General features: G+C 37.7%; 1 protein-coding gene across 1 annotated transcript; it reads right to left on the minus strand.

Annotated features, from left to right (window-relative positions):
- Positions 1-564: 564 nt before the first annotated feature.
- Positions 565-19225, minus strand: npm1b (nucleophosmin 1b). Its single transcript, XM_053324088.1, has 11 exons — positions 19177-19225; positions 18740-18822; positions 17767-17886; positions 17359-17452; positions 16846-16937; positions 16429-16487; positions 16212-16284; positions 11376-11474; positions 5659-5754; positions 5471-5545; positions 565-4247 (listed from the first exon to the last, which is right to left on the minus strand). The coding sequence occupies exons 1-11, from the start codon at positions 19223-19225 to the stop codon at positions 4203-4205; spliced, it is 885 nt and encodes a 294-aa protein (XP_053180063.1). The 3' UTR covers positions 565-4202.
- Positions 19226-22818: the final 3593 nt, after the last annotated feature.

Genomic DNA, 22818 nt, shown 5'->3' on the forward strand with positions numbered 1-22818 from the left:
TTAATGCCTGGACTTCAGTGCCACCCAGTGGTGACATCAATGATGAATGGTAATTACAATTAAAGAGGAAAAAGGGATTTTGTGGGATTACAATTATGATGAATACAAAAATAAAATAAAAAATAAACATCTGGCATCCAGGTCCTTTTGGTATTTTAAATCATTTTGTGGTGGCACACAATTTGTTGAACTGATCATTTTTCAACTTGTTTCACGAGGACCAAATGAATGCAGAATATTTCACCTTAATGAATGTCAGACTCACGATGATGAGTCTGACATTCATGTTAAATAAAGTTCAAAATTAAATAAAAATAGGTAAATTAAACATTTCAGAAGAAAAGACCAACCCAAAAAACAACAAAGGAGAAACACATTACGTAAATATACTGAGCTCACCTCAAAGATACAGTTCACTCAAAGGCAAACAGAGGCCTTCATACATGCTTGTCCTTCTCATTTACAGCTAGATGAACCAAGCTCGTCATCCTCTAAACAAAATATTGAATGTTTTCCCATTATGTCAAGAATACAGTTTAAACACTCCAAGACGTGAGACTTAAAACCAGCTAAGATTCACTTTATTCAGGTAAAGGTTACAGATTGGTAAAAAAAAAAAAAGAAGAAAAAAAAAGGATGGATATGTTCATCGTAACAAACCATGAATGAACAAACACCCACCATCAGCAGTCATGCATTAACTAATCAATCAAGTTTAGACTAAAGGACTCAAATACACTGTCTTTCAACACATGTCCAATCAGTCAAGCCATCATCGACTCATACCAGCTCAGATTTGACTACAGTGGACGCTGGACAGTGTTTTACAATTTCATTCTCATTTGCATACCAAGCAAGTCTGTTTCTCTGTTTCTTGTATATTTACATCAAAGACACCTGTCACTATGTACTGATGTCTTACAGAAGGTATTTTAAGTCACAATGTTTATTTTCACTATCAATTCATCTGGTGATTATTTTCTCCATTTATCGGACAACAGTCAGCAATCCAAAAGGTATTCACTTTACAATCATAGAATAGAGAAACCATTTTAGAGGCTGGAACCAAATCATTTTTGCATTTTTCTTTATAAAAATGCCTTAAAACATTAAATCATTTATCAAACAGTTGATTCATTTCATTAAGATTTATATGTTTCAGCTCTACTGTATGCAGTATATATATTCAAGAAACTTCAGCAGATAGCAGACACTAAACATTCAAACAACTTTATAATTCTCTCTAATTTGGACATCTAAGCATTGTAGCACCTAATTTGCTGCTAACTGTATTTTTTTTAATTGAATATTTTGGCTTGTATTCTGTTTAACTAATATTAGAAACAAAAACTCAAACATGTCAAGTTATCAATTAAAGATGAACATTTCACAACATATTCAGGGCTTCAAATGAACTCAGTACAGAATCAAAGGACTGACTGAAGATGATGCTGAGCAACAGCAAGATAAAGCTAAAGCTAAAAAAACAACAAAACAACAAAACAGAACTGTAATTCAAACATTTCATAAACTAAACAGGACAGACTCACAGATTCAAGCTGCAAAACCAGCTACAAGCAAGGGCGGATTAAACATACACTTAAAAATATAATATAACTGTTCAGCTGCCGTACTTGTAAATATAAGCGTGAGAAATATTCACAGGAAAGTTAATTAAAGTTTGATACAGGGAAAGCATTTTTTAAAAATATAATAAAAAAGAACTCTAAGGGACACACGCAAGCCAAATATTTATCCTACAGGGCGGGTTTCCTGCTCTTACTCTCTACAATGAGATCACAAATACTTTAATTTAACATCTAGATTTAGGTAAATTATCAGGGCCACTTTAATCATCTAAATCAGCTGAAGCACGAAAGTTTACAGCTAATGAATCTCGAATGCTCTTTACAGACAACGGGAAGGTCGAACCGAGCGATCTGATTGGTTAAAGATGGCGTCCAACTGCCAACATTTGGCTCATAAAAGGCATTATACAGGATCATAAACACATTATAAGCACAGAGCGAGTGCATGCTTTTTGTCATCAGAGTACTGATTTAAAAGAGTGCAAACAATTATGAGGTTGAGTACTTTACGGGGGTTTCTGTAAATGTGACGTCATATTACGCTAACCGCCTGATATATACCTTATGATTACATTGTAATAAACATGATCAGCTGTGTTAGTCATGGGCTCGTATTTTGGGTTTTAGTGCAACAAAGTACATCGAGATACACTGGAGACTGTGCACGTGCCAACTTGTAAATGTACTGCTGGAGCTAGTTAACAATCTTTTCTTCTTGTTTTGAACTTTTTTTTTTTTTTGCATTTAATGTATATTACTTTAAAGTCAGGACATGTGTTGGTTTTATAGAACTCATAACACTTTTACCACAGACAGATTTTTAGATGTAATCACTGTAACGAATTCTCTCTCAGCTTACGACGGATATTAATGGTCTTGATATGAATACACGCTTCTTACAAATGCCAAGTGAAATAATAATTAGAACCCGAGTATAAAAATGAAAGTATTAAGACAACATGAAACAAAGACACACCGCTCTCATCCAGAAACGAGTTACTGGAAAAAACACGTTTGCTCTAAAAGATACATTCTTAAAAGATATGTAATATTGTCAACGGCATATATTATTGTTGTTTTTTTGTTTCTTTTTTTAATCATGTTGTTTCTATTTGTTGTTTGGTTTTGGTTTTGTTAGCAAACCTAATGCAGGAATTCATGTTACCAAATTTGAGTGACCGTTGTAATCTCAACACACTAATGTACAATATGCATAACCAGACAGACTCATAGTACATTCTGTATGTTTCCAAGCTAGAAATGGAATGGTTTGGGATGGGGTGTACTCATTGTATTTTTAACACATGACGATAAAGTTGAACTTTAACTTAAACAACACTTTGGAGAAAAATATCCTGTCACTGTCTGATGACTGGAAATTGTCAAACTGCCCCCTGTATCAGCTGTCTCAACCATGCTAGTATACGTACTAATGAAATTCACACAAAGTGGGACTGTTTTCTCTTAATTTACAGTAGAGATATTTAAAGGCACATTCTGCAATATTTCCTATTGCATTACTGACTTTAAGAAGGACACACAGTGTCACGGATGCGAAGCACCTGAAATCAGGCTCAGCCAATATCATCAAATCGAAGAGCTGCCGTATCAGCAGCTTCAAACCTGCTGTTCCAATGTAACGCACACCACAGACAGGCAAAGAAGGTAAAATGTAGGGTTGCTGTTCTCACCATCTACAGGTAAGGAAAACGATAGCTTCTGTAAACCGACAGCTACGCCACCTGGAGGTAATGAATGTTACATCTGTAGTTGCAATTATTGAAATACTGTAGGCTTTAATGATGATAAAACAAGTGTGAGATTGGTTTCAATTCGTCTTTAACTAGAATTAAACTAGCTGAAGTGACTTTGCTCACCTCTGTGAAGCCTGAAACCCACTCATTGCTGCTTGTGGCTTTAATTTTGGACGAATGAGCAGCTTCCTTGTGTTGAGCGCTAACAGGCCTGAATCCACCTATATTTTACATGTTAGAGCCCTCGAGGTACAAAAAAAGAAATACTGTTAAAAACTTGACACACAGCTGTTCTTTATACAAAAATAAAACAAATGAGCGATGACAAAGTTAACTAGGTTCTGTCTTCAGCTCTGAACATTTGAATTCTAACCTTTGTTGTTACCTAATAATTTACACAACTCTTATTTATTGCAACTATAAAAATCTGCAGGTGCAACATTTATTGCCTGCAGGTGGCGCAAGTATCAAAACTGCAGCAGCTTTTTATAGCAAAATAGACATCGGCAGCAACTTATCGATGGATTGCTATCACTTTCCTTTCCTATAGGTGGTGCAGATGTGACAGCATGTCCAGCTTCCCTTTGTAGAAAATGTCCATTCTGCTAAATGTGAATGAGTGAGTTTATGAGTTAATAACAAATCAGCTCCACGATGTGCTTCGCATCTAAAAGAACGATGACACCTGAATCAAACCATCGATGGCTTTAACCAATTTCAGCGCTCTGTCCTTCTGATCACTCTGAGTCATAGTTTAGCGATGCTGATACGATATGGCTGAGTAGGAAATCTCGCTGACTGTGCCTTTAAATGTCTTGCAGGATGCAAAACATAGAAATGCTTCCAAGTACAAGAATTGTTACTTCTTCAGTGTTTGTACAAAACTCCAGAGGTCCTTGACCACCTGTGAAAGGTACGGAGAGGGGAGAGAGGGATAGAAAACAGAATGAGAGAGAAAGAGAGAGAGAGAAATTATAAATCATCCAAATGAAGTGCTATACAGCATGAGACACATGACTCACTTTTACTACAACATGCTTTTGTGCGTCTCGCCTGTGGGAACGCTGAGTTTAGATGGGGCTGTTGGGGAACGACGAGGGGTTGGGTGGGGGCAGCAGTACATACCAGAGTATATGACTAGGTGCTCCAGGTCTGACAGATCTCAGCCTTGGCTGATGAAACCAAAGCACTTCCACAGATGTTTCTACACACTGGGATCAACAAGCTCTCCCCAACCCCAACTCCTCCCCCACTCTTTTCCTTGTCCACCGAGCCCTCGCTCCACTCTAAAGAGCTTTCACCTGCTCTTATAACTGTACACTTAACATTTTAAAACACTGCACTGCAATCAAAAATGTATATTCAAATATCCTTTTTCATGTCTAACAGATACTGGAAGACAGTGACTTACTAACTAACACACTTTAGAATAAATCAACAGTGATAATCTTGGGGTTTTGGGGTGATTAACTAATGTGCTGCAAAACAACGTGCAGGAGCCTTTATTTTGCCTCTGAAATGACAAGCGGCATTAGAAAAGATTTAAGTTCTGCATTTAGAAAAGCCCTCTCATGGACCTTGAATGTGAATGTGAGACTGGTACCATCCACATACCACCAGTCCCTTCATTAAGGCTACAAAAGACACTCGCTCCAGTAAATCACTGGGAAAGAGTCTGCCTTGGCAGGTGTACTCCCATTCCATCTCGAAAGAGCCCGCTGACACAAAATGAATATAATTCAAAGAGAACGCGCTGTGCTGGAGATACTTTTGAGGAATACTGGACAATTTGAACAATAATGCATTCCTCAGTATCTATCATGGCAAAGAGCTCTTAAAGCTATAATGACGGTTGAAGTAAACGTGCCTATGGCTACCAGCATCGAGCAACTGGAATCATTCTAGAGACCTGGTAGTAAACAAGTCTCTGTGGTTGAGATGGCAGAGATCACAGGAGAAAAAAAAAAGCTGGTAATTGAAATAAATTGCACAAGTGATGTAAGAGCTAAAAATGTAAGACTTAAAAATAAACAAAGGCCAATCTCAGATGCATGGTAATCAGGGCTGTCGACCATGTGCAATCATTAAATATACACATAATATATCAAATGACTCATGACTACTTACTTTTTTGTCTGAAATTTTAAATGAACTCCTCACAAAATTCTCAAACTTCTGCTCTGTCTTCGGTAGTGTTTTTCCCTGAAGAAGAAAAAAGAAAAAGAAAAAAAAAGGACATTAAATCATCAGCTTAACCGTGCGTCAGACACTCAATTAAGTGCAGTAATTTGCAAAAAAGAGGATGACAGCCATACCTCCTTGGCTGCCGTTGACAACTTGTTCTTAATCTCAGCCACAGACGGAGATTTAGACGGCCCAGCCTGGGGTTTGTCTTTTCCTGGGGCAGGTGTCTAGAAAAAAATATATTAGCTAGATAAGAAACACTGATTTATATGTCAAATAGATAAAGATTTACAATCTTGTACATGAAGAAGATAACTTCACATTATGTCACAATATTTCTTCCTTCGTTCAGCTCTTGCCATACGCTTTTCTTTTTCTTTTTCTTTTTCTTTGTGCTTCATGAATTATTGAAGACATACACATACACATGATTTTTCTCTGATTCCTCGAACACCGCATCGCTGATTCTAATTAAGTGGCGATAGATTGATTTTCTGACCGACACGCCGGTCTGGGCTTCAGCCCTATCGTGACCCATTTAACTCTGGGTCTGTGTTTACAGACTTGGCGTAGGCAACCAGCTGGACGGAGATAAAAGCATGAGAAAGGACAACAAATTCTAATCTAATTACAACATCTTTTATTTTACAAATACATCAGGTACAGATTATCATTTTATTGTTTGCAAGCAGGAGAGGGCAAGCCCCGACTCTCCAATAGAAATAGAAATTGTTGTCAAATGTGTTTTTCCATTGATGGCAAATCCTATTCACTGAACTAAAGGAAAAAAGGGTCAAAGAGCAGCTCGTGTTCTCCAGCTTGTTTATCTATAAAAGCTGTACTGAGATCAAATGAATCTCTTCTTCAAGAAAAGATGGTACTCTCTCTCTCCAATGTCAAACTAAAACAAGCAGCACTTATTTGTCCCTTTTTTGGTGACATCACAAGTCCGACTTCAACCCACAAAGAGTCATGTGTGTTTGTGAGGAAGACGGCAGCATGAGCACTGTACATGCAGGCCAACAGGTGTGTCCAGACCAGGACAGCAGAGGCCCCAGAGGTCCTCAATTAGTAAATGTCTTAGTGTGACACAACACACACACACACACACACACACTTACACACACAGACACACACACACACACACGCCATATACTGTGACTGCTCGTTACACAAGCCACAGAGCTTGTCCCTACATGCAAAAAGCCAGAGTGGAATCCAGTGAAATTGCAGGGTTTCATTGATAGCCAGAGACGCATCTGAAAGAAGCATGGAGCAACTTATAGAGGAGCTTTATTCACAGCGAGTCCAGTCCAGTCCAGTCCAGTGATTGTTTCAGCGTGCTGTTTGGCCTGTTTGCTCATTATTTCTGCTTCTAAACACTTAACTATCCTACAGTGTGGACTCTGTAGCTGAGAGTACTGAGAATTTTAGGGTCAAGATCTAATTTACTGGAAATAATATAACGTTGGTCATTTATCTTTTAGCAATTTTGATTTCAGTTACAGTTTTTCCTGCATCCATGTTTATGCTACATTATTTAAAATAGAAACTAAACCAAACATGTTGAAAGCAAAAACAATATTAATATTCATCAGATTTGAGCATCTGTGTGGTTCATATGGTTACGATCCACCACACAGAAGAGAACTAAACCATGGCAGCAACCCTCTTTTGCTGGAAGTAACGTTGGATTTGGGTATCATTTATCTTTTTACAATTTTGACTGTGATTTCAGTTGCAGTTTTTCTAACATCTGTGTTCCTGTTATATTACTTAAAATAGAAAACAGACCACAGATTTGAGCAGTGATATGGTTCACATGGTTATGATCCAACATACAGAAGAAAAACTAAAACCATTAGGCAGCAACTGACCGGTGCCACTGTTGGCTATAGTAATACTGATGATGATGTTTTGATATCAACATATAAAATGATGATCCTACTCTAACAAATACAGTATCTATATAATCTCCAATAGCTTCAAAGCACTTATTCCATCGCCATCAGTGAGGCCCCGAGCACTTTACAGAGTAGAGTATCCCATCACTGGACATCTTATTGGCTTGTCGATGAGGAAGCTGACCTCTGGTGTTTGAACCTTTAGGTAACACGTTATTCTACACATCTACACATTCAGGAGTGGAGATGTGGAGTCAAAAAAAAAGAGAAATTCCCCCATTTTTATGCGAAAGGGTATTATTCAAAGTCAGATCTACTTCTCCATACCCGACTCGAATGGTACGATAATAGCATCCAACAAATGTCATATGTTACTACTTGACTCCTACAGAAAAAAAAGTGGAACATCAGGGCTTTGAACAACCAGGGTAAAAACTTGAAATGGTTAAAAACAGGTGGACTAATTTCACGAAAATACATTATCACTCATGCAATCATCTGTCCCTGTCCCCAAGAGTTCTGCATTTTATAGCACAGATCAAAAGGTATAAAATGAAGAAAACCTTGAAGCACACATACCACGCTATAAAAAAAACCTAAAAAAAAAAAAAACCTGCTGGCTCTCGGCCAGACAAATCCACTACGTATTTATTATTTACAAGCAGCTCTCTACTTCCAAAGGACAGCTGTGGACCTAAAACAGCTGATAAACACACAACGCCAGCAAGCTTTTTCATCTGGGCCCAGACGCTGATTACAGATGCCACAAGAAATGGAACTTAATCACAAGCACGCCATCATTTGATGCGATCTCTCGTCTTCAATCCCGTGCAAACACATGGTTGCGACACCTTCGCTCATCAGGTCCGTCCAGGGATAGTACTTGTCATTTAGTTGTAATGAGAGATTTGGGGGGGCGGGGGGGGCAATGTCTGGGGGGGAAAAGACGGGTCATGAATGTAAGTATAGGGGTTGGTCTTTTTGGACGTTTTTCATACGTTCCACAGTTCCAATCTGTAGAGTCTCATACCCAAGAAATAAGCATACTTAACACTCATTGCTGACCAGATAGGCACCTGCTGTAACACATGTCAATCAGTCCCTAAAACGGTGACTCACGCCCTTTTGGGATAAGCCTGAGTGAAGTGGTTAACAAGTTTACGACTCTGACGTCTGCTTTAAGGCATCGGCTCCTCCAAACCCATCAATCAAAAGACACCAGCTGCGAGATAAAGTTACTTCAGATCAGCGCAACTCGAGTTAGCTGGTTCTCATGTCGAGCCGGTTACGCAAGAAGGTGCAGCTACACGCTGGGCTCCTCGAGAGGTGAGAACTGCGGTACTGGCAACAGATCTGACAAGCCAATCTAATGACCAGTCACCTGCATTTAGGAAAGAAAAAAACAGACATCCACGCCCGCTTCCTCACTCCTCAGGGGCATCTGGAAGCACAAGCTGCACCAGACATCAAACGCTGGTAATGAGAGCAATTGGGAGAAGGTGTGTCCAGGAAGTGAGGGGTGTGAAGAGGTTGTCGAGAGGGAACAGTTGTTGTGTAGAAGTGGAGGGAGGGGATGGTCGGGGGAGGGAGGGAGGGGGCAGTTGAAGCTCCACGAGCCAGAAAAGTTAAAAACTTGGCGGGACGGTTTCGGCGGGTTCAAGCGCCCCCGTCGGCCCGTCGGCTTAATCCCCCGGAGCATTTCAAGAGCCTGTTTTGAAATGTGTTGCGTCTGAATAACAGGCACGACAGAATTGACTGCACTCCCACAAGACTGCAAGAACACAAGCGCCTGGAGTGGGGGAGTGGGGGGGGGGATTTCTCGCCTCAAGAGTTTAGCAATCCTGTGGCTTTGTGATAAATAGAAAAAAAAAAGGATTAAAAATAAAGAGACGTCAGACAAGAACTGATGATTTTATGTGTAGTGAGGTGGGTGTGAGATGGTGTGCCTTTAGCATAAGTCATGATTTACCAAACATGCAACGAGCGCTCGCATGCCAACACATGAAGCCTTATCTAAACTGAGTTTCTGTCCAAGTCATTTTTATCAAGGCAACATGCTTTTGCGAGATGTGTAAACTTGTAGAGAAAGCTTGCCAATTTGTATCCCCCTGATGTGTATGTTGGCTACGGGGGGTTGAGGGGTTGAGGAGGGGAAGGGAAGGGAAGGGGAAGGGGGGGGGGCATCAAAGGTGGCTGCAACTCAAGACGACGGGGTCAGGCCAAGGGGGTCACAGGTTTAAACCTCGCCCCAGGAAACCCCGTTTAGAGGTCAGGTGTGTTTGCTTAAAGAGAGGCAGAGTTCAAGCTTTGGGTTTTCAGAGGCGGCTGTCCAAGACATTCCATCGAAGAAATTAACTATCAGGTTGAGCTAATTGCAATGTGCATTTATCACATTCCCTGGCAGAGGAATGGCAAGACTCTGCATGTTTTTTTTTTGTTTTCTTTTTCTTTTTTTGGCATGTGCTAATTGTGAATGCCAATAAACGCAAACAATTACCCTTGGTCACAGACACCCTGAGGCTCCATTAAGAACAGAAATGACTTTGACAAAAAGATCAAGGTGTTTGCTGAGGTGGGTTTTTTTGTTTGTTTGTTTGTTTTAAGTGCATTTCACTGTCTGATGCATTTAGCAAATATGGGATTTCAAATGTGGTGCTCTTCACTACTTTAGTCTGAAGAGTTCATCTCCTTTGAGCACATTTTTTGACATAAAATCACAATGTCCATCTACTTATGATGCTTTTCACTGATGCAGTCAATGGATACATTTGTACATTTGGTAGGTCAGGTACCCAAATGAATTTATAATGCACTTACAATGTAAATGATGAGAGCCAAAATCCATAAACTTCAGCCATCCAAATAACTCAAATCAAGTAGATATCTTTCCATGCTACAGTGACAAAGTTCCTCTTTTTGTTACTATACTTCCACCACAACTCAACAGGGAAACACAAAGAAGGAATGTGATGCTAAAATGACTGTAAATGTGGCAGATATTCATTTGAAGCCTCATATAAGCTTCACTTTTAAATGCATTTTTGCACTAAATGACTGTGTGGACACGCTGTGGATTTTGGCCCCCATCACTTACATTGAAAGCACATTTGAGGGGGATTTCTTTTAATAGCCAGTATGAACAGGAGGAGTGCCTGACTGTCCTTTTAAGACAGATTTGAAAAACTGCAAATTTATCCTTTAAGTAGCTTCTGACAAAAAAGTGTATTATTTATATTAAAACTTCTTTTCAGACTATTTAAACAAACAAAATAAAGCATAAACTGCTTATAGTGATCACATCTGTCCAGGTCAAATTGATCACTATAAGCAGATGATTATTATAAACCTTTAGAGATCACTATTTAATTGACATCAGCATATTTATTAAATGAAAATGAAGTAATGAAATAAAAGCTGTTGAGAGAAAATGTCTTTCTTTTTCCCCATCATGATTTCAATGACGACGCAGCAGAAGCTTCAGGTGTGGGCTTAACCTCAGACAACAATGGTGCATATCATCGGTGCATCATCGGAGTTAAGTAATAAAAAATATTATCATTATTACTTGAATTTAATTACTTAAACAAGATCTGTACAGGAATGATTCTGCTCAAAGCTCTTTGATCCATATCAACGGTTAATCATTGTAACCATGATCACTATCAACAGTTTCCACTGCAGTTCAATAACACAGACTTACAATTCAGCGTAGGTGGGGAATTTTATGGGGTTTTTTTAATCTATACTTGAGGAATTTTACTTTGGTTCATGTTTCGGGTTTTGAGATATTGCTCATTTCTGTGTGGTTCAACAGACTTTTAACCACAAAAACCAACCAAACCAAAAGAAAAGAAGAGCACATGTAAACGTGCATTTGCTTGCCCTTGGCTGTCAGGAGTTTTATTCTCAATACGACATAAACCGAGCTGAGCAGCCTTTCCTACCTTAATCTGCGCTTTGACAGCTGATCCTGATGGTTTTCCTGCAGGGCCGTTCTGTTTCACCGGAGTCTTGTTGGGCTTTTTAGCTGGAGACTCCAGACTCTGAGAAGACAAAGAAACACAAAGATAAATTCAGATGATGTTGAACAAAAAAGTCCTGAGGTTCTTAGGACACCTGTTGAGTGGTTTTAAAAACATGCAAACGCTGCACTTTTATTAAAGGCTCATAGTTGTTCTTTATGTCAAAGTGTCCCCTTTAGGCCTTTTCACTAGATACATTTGGATGGATATCAAAATTATTTTGGGGCTACAGTTTTTTTTTTTAATGTTGTTTGAAAACATTATCAAGCGGTAACTGCCAAGCCTCTTTCATAGCTGACAAATTATAACTGGCATGTAACATAATAAGAACCACATTTGTATAAGTGTTTGCAATTGTGGTTAATTTTCTTCAGAGTCTTTTGCCATGAGGTGTTCACATTATTTTCTCTCATCTGTATGGTTCTAATAATATCAATGAAGTATGTTTATACTACTTTAAAAGCATTTTACACCAAAGAAGAAGAAAAAAAGTACCTTTTACCACAACAAAAACCAAAGACAATAGCGATTAATGAATCGTGGCAGCACAGATGTTACGGATTAAGAGCTTAAACTGATTTGTTATATGATTAAAGATGTTCATCTCTACACGGGCTTGTTAAAAACTTAACTGCAACCAAATTGGAGATCGTATGAGCAAAACCAAAACTGAAATTACCTGAGCAAATAACTGAGGAAACACTAGACATGATAATATACTTCAGTACCCCGATAATCTGCCATTGTTCTTCACACAGGAGCCCTCACCGTCAGCTTTCCACCCCTCTAAGTCACCTGTGTAATTACCTTGTAATAGCCGAGGCAAGTACCTGCATTTCCTGAGCGCCAACCCTTTCCTCACAATCACTGGTATTCGCCTTGGAATGGGCTAAAAGTGTAATTGCCTGTGTTGACATAACTGCTACAAGGCAATTACATATGTAATTTCCTAGAGGGATGCCTGGTAATACAAGATGCTGAAACGCTCCCCCAGTCAGTTGGTGTGTTTTAATCCTTTCTGTGTTTATCATGGTAATCTTTCACCAATGATTTGAATCACTTCGAGTAGGTCTACAACACTAATATATTAAAAGGTGACGGCTTTGTTTGTGACACCAATTTTACATTTGACAAGATAAAAGTGCAGTGTTGAAATTATCTGCTGCAAAGACTTAGATATCAGTGTTTTCCTGCTTCCTCTTTTAACTCATAACTACACTGACATAATCAGCAAATTGACTGGTTTTATCATTATCTCTCATCACTATCTCTCTGTCTCTTACATACTTCATCTTGATCTTGAATCTTTTATAGACTAGTCAGGAAGACAGCTACATGACTGCCATTTAAAGTTCAGTAACATTTCAAGATATTCTGATTACATCTCTTAAGATTGATATCAGTTACGACCAAATATGCTTTGCGGTCTCATGAATGCTGTTCACCAGGTGCAGCAGTCTCAAGACTTGTGTTGGATATTTCAACTCTATTTCCAAGCTCCTGGGTTGTCACAAACTTCTACCTCCAGAGAAATGATGTCAGACAGGAATCATGGCCTGAGAGCCTAAACTAGTTCCTGTGATTTAAGTCCCTTCTTAGAAAGATTCCTGGGATCCTGTAAAAGCAGAGTAAAAGCACCCTTAACGTGCTTGTTTGAAAGATGAACAATATGTTTTTTTGACAGTTTCTGACTGAAAAGATGAATCTTCTGAAATACAACTGAACTCTGCCATTTCACTTTTTTTGCCAGAGCTGCACAGCACAGCCAAGCTGTATCATTGCCACAAATATGACATGTTGTCTCAAGCAAATGATCTAAGATTTACTTGTCATGACAACACTGCAACTCAAGCGTGTAAATAAAAGACAGATGAATAAAAAAATGCAACTTCAGAAAACCTTTATGCTTTTTTTTAAGTAGTCACAAAACAAGTTGTTACATGAAAAATGACTGTAATTGGCCTTTATGCACTTAGAAATGTATTCATATGAGTTTTAATGATACCTGACTTTCTGTACTAATATTATACTTTTAAAAACTTAGAATTATGTTTTTCTCAATATATTACAAGCTTGTCAGTGCATCAGTGTTTAATGTTGTTTTAATACAACCAGCCAAACTACAGCTTGATCAAATAGAAAGTAGTTCCCTGATTTCCTGTTTTATGTGGCTATATCTGATCAAAGACACAAAATATCTGACCAAGCATTTAAGTGCTTTCAATATCTGACAGTTTTCAATACTCTGTGTTTTGGACACATTTTATTTGGCAATGAAAAACAGTGTTGAAGTTCGATACTGAAAAAAAAAAAACCTGATATTGAAATATTGCACAGTTGTCAGTAAATCAATAATTGCTCCCAGTCCTGTTTTCTACAGCTTTGTTCCTTCATTATTTAAGAATGAAAAAAAAAAGGATAGATAAAGAGAAGAAGGGCGAAGAAAAAGGATTAAGGTCAGGGAGGGGAGGGGTGTAGGGGGGGGTGCAGAGGGGATGGAGGAATTGGAGGAGAAGACAACAGAATAAATCAACAGGTGACAGAAATGCTCAGCTGTCATCTGACCCTGAGGCAAGGATCGGCGCTCACGTCGCAGGTATGCGCATCTGCCCCGCTTTGATCTTTTGCCTGGCACAGTTTGCTCTTGGATTGCGTGTTCACAAAAAAAAAAAAAAAAAAGTAAAAAGAAATCACAAACAGACACCGACGTAAAAATTAGGCAGATACACACACATGCACCCACACACACTTGCAAGTGATTGTGGTAACACGCAAAACAAGTGTTCAAAGGCAAAGGCCAGGTGCAAAGCTGAAATGGCACGAAAGACGATAAAAAGGAGCAATCATATTAACAGTGGGATGACAGAGGGACAAAGATATGCAGGGTTACACAAAAATAGGAGAAGATGTTTCCCATAACTGGTTTGTGTGTGTGTATGTGTGTGTGTGTAAGAGTGTGTGCATGAAACTGTGCATGTAGTCTCAGCTTGTCTGCATACATGTAGATATAGATATTGTAAAGATGTAGATATATATTATAAATGCTTGCAGAAATGAATGTGCAGTTTTGCAAGCGTGAATGTGTACTTGCATGAACACATGTCTAAAAAGTGTGTGTGTGTGTGTGTGTGTGTGTGTGTGTGTGGGTGTAAATGTGTGTGTGTGTATGACATAGTGCCGTCTTGTTGGAGAGACGGTGAGAATTCAAGCAGATTACAGAGGAGAAATCCGATCATTACGCCACACAGACCCTGTGTTTTTCTCTCTGAAAACAGGTGGGTACAAGAGCGAACAGGATGAAAAAGTTCCATGTTTTGCCTCATACAAAAAAAAAAAGAAAAGGTGGACGGTCAGTGAGTGCAGGAATGGGAAGGGCCTGCTGAAATGAAATGTTACTACAGGATACAGTCTGTGGGAGTTTAAATGATGCAGTAGAAACAAAGGGGGAGGGGGCAGACTGCACCAAAGCAGAGAAATACATTTCTCACACACACACGCAAATGCACACACACACACACACACACACACACACACACACACACACACACACGCAAATGCACACACACACACACACACACACAGACACAAAAAACATGTGGACAAGCTTTTGGCTACCCTGACACCTGGTGGACAACAGAGGATTGGAACCATTCCAAGCAAATACTATGAACTGAGCCGTTTGGTTACCTAGGGGGAATATTTCGTTTGGTTTTAGCAGTAATTTATTTGACAGTCTAACTCTAATCCAACCCACACCACAAACCCAGACTATTGCACTTAATTCAAACACAATGCATTTTTTTAGTTAATACTCATTTCACTGTTTGGTGATAATCGCCTGAAAGAACACATGAAGAGATAACCAAATTTTTTTTTTTTAAATCATCCAAAATACTTTTATCTGCCAAATGTGTTGAAATGTGTATCCTCAGTCATAACATTTGGCTTAGGCACAGATTCCAGCATTATTTGGAAAACCTTTAAAGCTTCTGACGTGAAGGAATGAGTGAAAGCAACGGTAGAAATAGCATAATATGAAAGCATGCTCAACAGACTGAAATATGATCAAGTAGACATCGAGTCTGTGTGAGCGTCCAAACCGCTGATACGGCAAATTAAAGGCAGTGCTCTCATTTATTCATATTATGTGCTGCTCTATTACAATTCTAATATTGTTCAATATATATTTATTTATGTTAACTATCAGTATTATGGGTTATTTACTTTATTTCTTTCTCTCTTTTTTGGGGATTAACCACACTCATATGTACAGTACTTGTATTATATGATGTGTGATACTGTGCCCTCTGAATACTGTGTTCTCTATGTCTTACTAAATCTTAATAAAAAGTTAATAAAAAGTCCCAAAAAAGAAAAAATACTAAAGTTACTAAAGCTTTCAAACATGTGGTGCTTGTATATGCAACAATCATTCTCTCTCTCACACACACACACACACACACACACACACACACACACACACACACACACACACAAAACCATGCTTCCCTCACAATAGCTTGACTTTCACATGCTGTATTTTGAATAAATTCTAATGTCATAGCAACCACACTGTGCAATGAAAAGGATAGATGATGATGTTATAACACTGTACTGCATGTAAGGTAGATATTATATACTGCAGTAAAATGGATATCTGTTGTGTATTTTTGTTTATATTATGAGTATCATGCAGCTACTATATTTACATTTCTGTCATTTTTTTATAAAAGGACCAAATAAAAACTGACTGCTTACTTTTTTGAGCTCTTTTCCGACAATCTTCTGAGGCTTCACATCATTTTCATCGCTGTCGTCATCTTCATCGTCACTACAAAAACATCAAGAGAGGAAAAATATGATGTTGCCTCATTTAAAAAACCCTGACAGAATTGTCTCTGCACAAATGCAATAAACATGTGTATAAATATTGTGTCTAGTGAATAAAATAACATGTAATAATATAACAACATACTCGTCATCATCCTCATCGCTGTCTTCTTCATCGTCGTCAGAATCCATCTTTAGTTTTTTCTACAAAAGGAAATGAATCGTCAGTATATCTTTTTAATATTGACATTTTGTACTACAGTGTCATCTGAATCTGTTCATGATGAGGGGTGCAGCAATCAAATAACCACTACTTCCACAAAAAACCCTTTTCTAGGCATATTTAGTCATGTTCCCATCGACAACTAAAATAATTACAGCTCCATTTTTTCACAGCAGCTTTAATGAATACTAATCCCATACACAGAAATATACGGGACTAAATTAGAAAAAGCAAATAACTACAGCAGCATGAGTTCTTTGTTTATTTGGGATATTTTCATGCCGAGGTGAAAAAATCTCTATTGTTGAATGAATTCAAAGAACAAACTGAGGCAGCTACCAGTAGAGGCTTCTTCCCTGACATCAGGTTTGCAGGCCGCTTCACCGGTGAAGAGTTGTTCTCCTCTTCCTCATCCTCTGAGTCTTTCACACCTGCAAAGCAAACACTAGTTATAGCACTATATATATATATATAAGCTTTTATATGGTCATTATTGCAAAAGCAGACTTATCATGAGGGCTATCATATGGATGGATTTAAGATGCTGAATTTCAACATAATTTAAGCTGTTATTGCAATTGGAGTGAAGAAGGCTGATATAAGTACACATATTTGTCTATTTGTTTTCCATCAATAAATAAATAAAGGTGTAAAAAAATGTCTACCAAATATGAAAGTCTAAACAAATATATGTTGAATTACAAGTTTTATTCTATAAACAGAGGTTGCATTCACTCAAATTAGGAGGAAGGTGGAGCCACCAACTAACTACTGTATGTGTGTGTTTGTGTGTGTGTGTGTGTAGTTCATAGGGAAGGCAACAGCAGCGGTAATAGCTGTTATAATACTCACTAACAAAATGCTGCCCGCTGATGTGAACTGGTCCAGAGCCCGACTGGAGACGGAAGGTAACTGGAGGTGTGATCTCAAATCCACCTAAATTCATCTGGACAATAAAAAAATAACATCATCAATAATTACATCAACAAATAAGGCAAATACATATGCAGATATTCACATGTAAGATTTACATTTACATTCTTCTCCCAAACCTTTGTATATGACTTCAATAGTATGTAGGATTTTTTTTTAATTTTTAGTCTTTTTCATGCAAAGAAACAGTGAGAGAAAACTATTTACTTCCAATTAAATAGAAAAAGAAAAAAAAACAGACATATTTCATTAATATTGCCCAACAGTATGTGTCCTCTTTACTGAATACCACAGAGTAAAAAGCAGTCACCAATGGCGCTGACTTACAGAGGGAAGGACGGATGGTTTCAGGGCAACCAACGGCACTTTGGTTGTTTTCCCATCGTAAGTGAGACCCTCGACTTCCACCATGTGGAACTTATCCTCTGCGTCGGCTCCCAGACATGCCTGCAACAGCAGCACAGCAGACTCTGTACAACGCTGCTTATATGTCCCAGTATGATCATGTGTCTGATATCTCTTGTCTTTGATTAATTACAAAGAAATGACCTAATGCAACATCAACATTTGACCTAGTTCTTGTTTCATTATTATAAAATGTTTTCCTGAGAGATGTGTGTATCCATGTAAGGTCTACATTTCTGAAATACTTAATAATAAAGTTACAGTTTGGCTCATTAATACTGTAAATGATGAAGCAATGAATTTATAAAATATTTTATAATTGTTTAAGTCTTTTTTTTCACCCTAGTAAATATAGCAAAGATTTTCATGGTATAGCTGATAAAATGTGACATGTGTGCCTTTCTTCAATTCACATAAAAACTTGCCAAATACATTAATTCTCCACAAACGAAAAACTTTATATCATATTTATAATAATTTGAATGTCCAAGTTATGTACAAAAAGAAATACGCACATATGGTTAGTATGAAACAAGACTTTTTTGGAGGAAATCTGATTTCATTTCTCACCTTTTGTGTTAAGTTATTTTTCTATGTATTTATTAGTTATTATTACTTTGACCCTTTGTCCTGTCACATCCATATCCTTTATTTCAATATGATGCTATGATTAATTGTTTTCTGTTATTATATTACTGTCACACATGTTGTAAGTGAAGCTTTCTATGAATAAATGAATGAATAAAAAGAGTTTGGCCTATATTAGCCTATTATTCTACTGCTGCAGCTAATGGTTGTAACATAAGAATAAACAGCGACTTCACGTGTAATTAACCTTCATCTTTCCCTTTATAAACACCTGTCATTATCAGCTACTAACAGTGACTTTTCTTACTGCTTTGAGTGACAGCTGCTGCTCCGTATCATCGTCCTCAACATCAACTTTGAACTCACGTCTGTCGGATTTCAAGGTACAGCCTAAAGAAAAAACAATACGTGCAACATGTAACTTAATGTTGTTTTTTACACTTATCCTGCAGAACATGAGCAAATGCATGATACAGTTTGAGACCCAGGTGGAGGAGCTTTCATGCAAAGTAGAAAAAACACACACACACACACTCTCTCACACACACACACATCTCCATGCTTTCCTCTGGCTAGTTAGCTAACAAAAGAGCTGAATTGGCGGCTAGGTTAAAACAGCTATTCAGCTCACTTCCTCCAGCTTTAAATGTTTATATGTCTATTTGTGTCTGATAACAGGAAGATAAACGTTGATTGTGTGACCCAAATAAATTGCTAAGGGTTTCTCAGAAGAGGTGAGCTCACCAAACAAGTACATCTGCGGTCTGCTCAAGTCTGAAATATCGTCCTCCATCTTTGTAGTGGGTGGTTACACTTCCGTAAACTGGTGTGACGGACAGATGATAAGAGCCAATGGGTAGTCAGAAAAGGGTTGACGCCTGAGCCAATAGAATTTGAGACTGGGCGGGACAAATAAGACAGGCTATTCTAAAGAATGACCACTAGATGGTGCTGTCGTGATGTGTGTAATCAAAACCTTAATAGCAAAATATCTTAAAAAATATGACAGAAAAGCGACCAGGATAATGACAAGTTGTTCTACAGGGACTTTAATAAGATAATTAACATTAGATGTATAGATTGACACTGATAATGCTTCATGATCAACAGAAAATGAGGTAGAATAAATCGAATAAGGCTATTTTTAATTAAATGATTCAAGGATTTTTCTGTATTGTCATCTCACCACACCTGCAATTATACAAGTTATATATAAATATAAATTATAGTTCAAAAGCTACCAATGAAGAAATAAAATTGTATTTCCCAGTTTTAAAGAAAATGTACTATAGATAGAGAACAGGTTTTATAACTTTAGAATTTTCTTTTTAAACAATAAAAAATAGAGAATGTAAATAATTTAGTATGCAAAGTTAAATTGTTACAGGAAATAAAACAATATAGGCTATTTAACATTAATCTGTTTGCTATTTCATATCTATTAATATGTATATTGTCATTGGCTAAGTGTTTATATATTTCCTGCTGTGTGCTGTCTTTTTAATCTGTGAACTTTATTGGTTTCCTCAAATAAGCATTGCAGCTTTTATATGATATGAAATAAGATATTCTCCCCGATGTCCATCACTTAATGGTGTTGTTTAGATTAAATAAAAGAGACCTTTGGCCAGTGATATTAAAAGTCCAGCCCAGGGGGCAGTTGCAGCCTTTGAAGAGTCTTTAGTGGTTATTAAAAATATTGATAATAAAATGGACAGTCATTGCAGTCTCAGATATTAAAGGAGAAATTAACCTAGTGAAACTTTACAAACTGCATGCTGAATAATTCTAATTTTATAAATTACTCTGTTTGCTTCTGGAGAGTTCATAACATCTTCAAGTGTATTGCAGGTAATACACTTAAAGATGTTTATTTAATTCATGACCATATATTTTATTTTAGGTTGAAGGCATAGTATAATTTAAATCATAGTATAATTATATATGTGGCAGTCAGAAACACCACCACTGAAGTTGGGTTAGCGGCTTTGCTGGCCACTCACTGTGCAAAAGGGACTACAAAAGTCCACCAAGTCCACCATGGAGGCTTCGGAGAGGTGCTTCCACAAGGCTTTGGATGAGGACGAGTGATCTGCAGGCCAATGCTGTTGAGACAAAAGCCAGGGTGTGATCAACGCTAGCTTTGACGCCTGAGTGAAACACCTAAAACACCCATTGTCCTCAGGAAACATCAACGATGACGTGTCCCAGAACATCATTGGGTTCATGTCCGAATTATGTGGCCGAAAGACAGAGGATTTCAAAATATCCCTTTTATTATTATTATTTATAATAACTCTTGAGTCTTTGTCTTACTCTCTATACGAGGCAGCTGGTTGGAATTTGTTGTTTTACTCAAAGTCACTACAGCAGGCACTTAAATGAAGACAAATTTAGTTACCAAACAGTTTACCCACTGCACTTTTCTGTTGTCTCCTGACCTTTCAAATTCGTTATTAGCAACATTGTTTATGTTATAAGAGACCTGGACATAAAAACAAGCCTTTCACCTTGACTTTTCTTTGCTGTATTTATTTATGTTGAACACCAAATGTCTGAAATCGAATTGTGAAACAGCATCTGAGCAGCTTAAATTGTGAAATGTCTTCAGAACCTCACATTGCGTTGGTAGCTCGCACGTAAACCAGCAGGTGTTGAGTCACCGAGCCACAGTACCAGTGTTACCTAAAAGGAATGACTGGTCTTCATGCATGACTGCAAGCTTGAAGGAGGCTTTAATGTGTCACAAACTGCCAGGACACGTCTGCAGATCAGTTCTCAGGAGTGATATACAGTTGCTGCCCATCAACTTACTTAACACATTTGACTTTGCACGATAAATGTAGGTGCAGGGATATAAGAAATACCTTTATTTATATACATTGATATAATTGTTTATCTATCATTATACAGCTTCTTTCAAAAGTAGATACACATTGTTATATTCAGCATCAAAATATGAAATATTTAATTTTGTTTCCAGTTACACTACAATGTTTTGCAATAATGGCCAAATCTAATAGTTAAAAGTGACTTATTACTATTACATTACCAATATTTGTGAGTGTGCATGTGTACAGTATGTGTCTGAGTATGCATTTGAGCGTGCATATTTGGTTTTTGTCCCTGCATGTACTCTTGTATGCAAACATGCATATGTGTAGCTGTTTGTACATGCATATGCGAGTGTGTACGTGCATTTGTGAGTGTGTGTAAGCGAGAGACAGAGACAAAGAGAGAGAGAGAGAGAGAGAGAGAGAGAGAGAGAGAGAGTGAATCGGGAAAGCATGTCATGTCAGCAGGTAGAGTCTCTGAAGTTTTGCTGTCAGACTGCAGAAAGAGTTCTTCATTCTTCACTTAACTCAGCTGGAAGTGACTCCATGCGTCTGGATTTTCTTGCTACAGCAGCCAGCAGTTGTTTAATAATGATCGTATCAAAGAATGTAGCCAAAATATGATGACTTGTAATTCAAAAAGGTATCACACAGCATTCAGAATCACTCATTTGTAAATATTTGCTGAAAATGAATCAAATCTCCTTTGCTCCTTGAAGTGAAAGCTATGGCATTTAAAAGAAATGTTGTTTTTGAGTTGACCAGATTTGGACCTTGTTGCAGCCATTATTAAAACTACAAAAATGTTCATCTGTCTTGTCAAACAAGTTAGCATAATTTGAAGCAAACATTATCCAAGAAGTCACAAGATATCATGAAGAATATGTTGAGTCATAATACATTTGGAATTTACAGAATAACAAAACTGAATCAGTCATCATACATCATCATCATCGTACCGTGGTTCTCAGTCATTGCTCATGTTGGTGATCAATGAATAAAATGCAGTGAAGTGAACATGGAGGAACTTACAAACACACATCTGTGATTTTGTTGAATGCCGTGCTGAAGCTGAATCAAACTTTCCATCACGGTTGAAATAGATTAGATCAAATATGGCCTGTTAACATTTTCACATCCAGTGGAGCAAAACTACCGTAATTTTCAGGTGTGCCACTTCCAATACTTTCAAAACACAGCTTTCACTCACATGTAAAAACACGTATACATGCACTGCATTGCAGAATACTACTAACGTGATCAAATTGTATAATGTACTTAACCTAATATAGATGATAGTTACTGTAGAAATAAAGATTTAGAGCTAACAACATATGAGTGAGTAGTTCAGAATTCCCCTGTAATGTGATTATTATTTTAAACACCACACAAGAAATTCAAACTAACCAGTCTCAGCAGTAGCAGTCCAAGAAAAGCCTTTCGTCAACAAAGCCTCACATGTCAACACGTTAACAATGATCTAATAGAGTTTGGCAGTGTGTGAGGCAGGAAGGCAAGGCAAGGCAAGTTTGTTTGTCTAGCACATTTCAAC

This window comes from Scomber japonicus, chromosome 8 (assembly GCF_027409825.1).
Source record: "Scomber japonicus isolate fScoJap1 chromosome 8, fScoJap1.pri, whole genome shotgun sequence".
NCBI lineage: Eukaryota > Metazoa > Chordata > Actinopteri > Scombriformes > Scombridae > Scomber > Scomber japonicus.

Bases quoted from the DNA above. Each gene is read 5' to 3' on its own strand.
- npm1b (XM_053324088.1), bottom strand. From the start codon at position 19,225: ATGGAGGACGATATTTCAGACTTGAGCAGACCGCAGATGTACTTGTTT. The intron at 16,285-16,428 runs GTATGTTGTTAT...ATGTTTTTGTAG, and splicing joins AGCGATGAGGATGATGACGA to TGACGATGAAGATGACGACA. The intron at 11,475-16,211 runs GTAAGCAGTCAG...TTGTCTTCTCAG, and splicing joins TCGGAAAAGAGCTCAAAAAA to AGTCTGGAGTCTCCAGCTAA.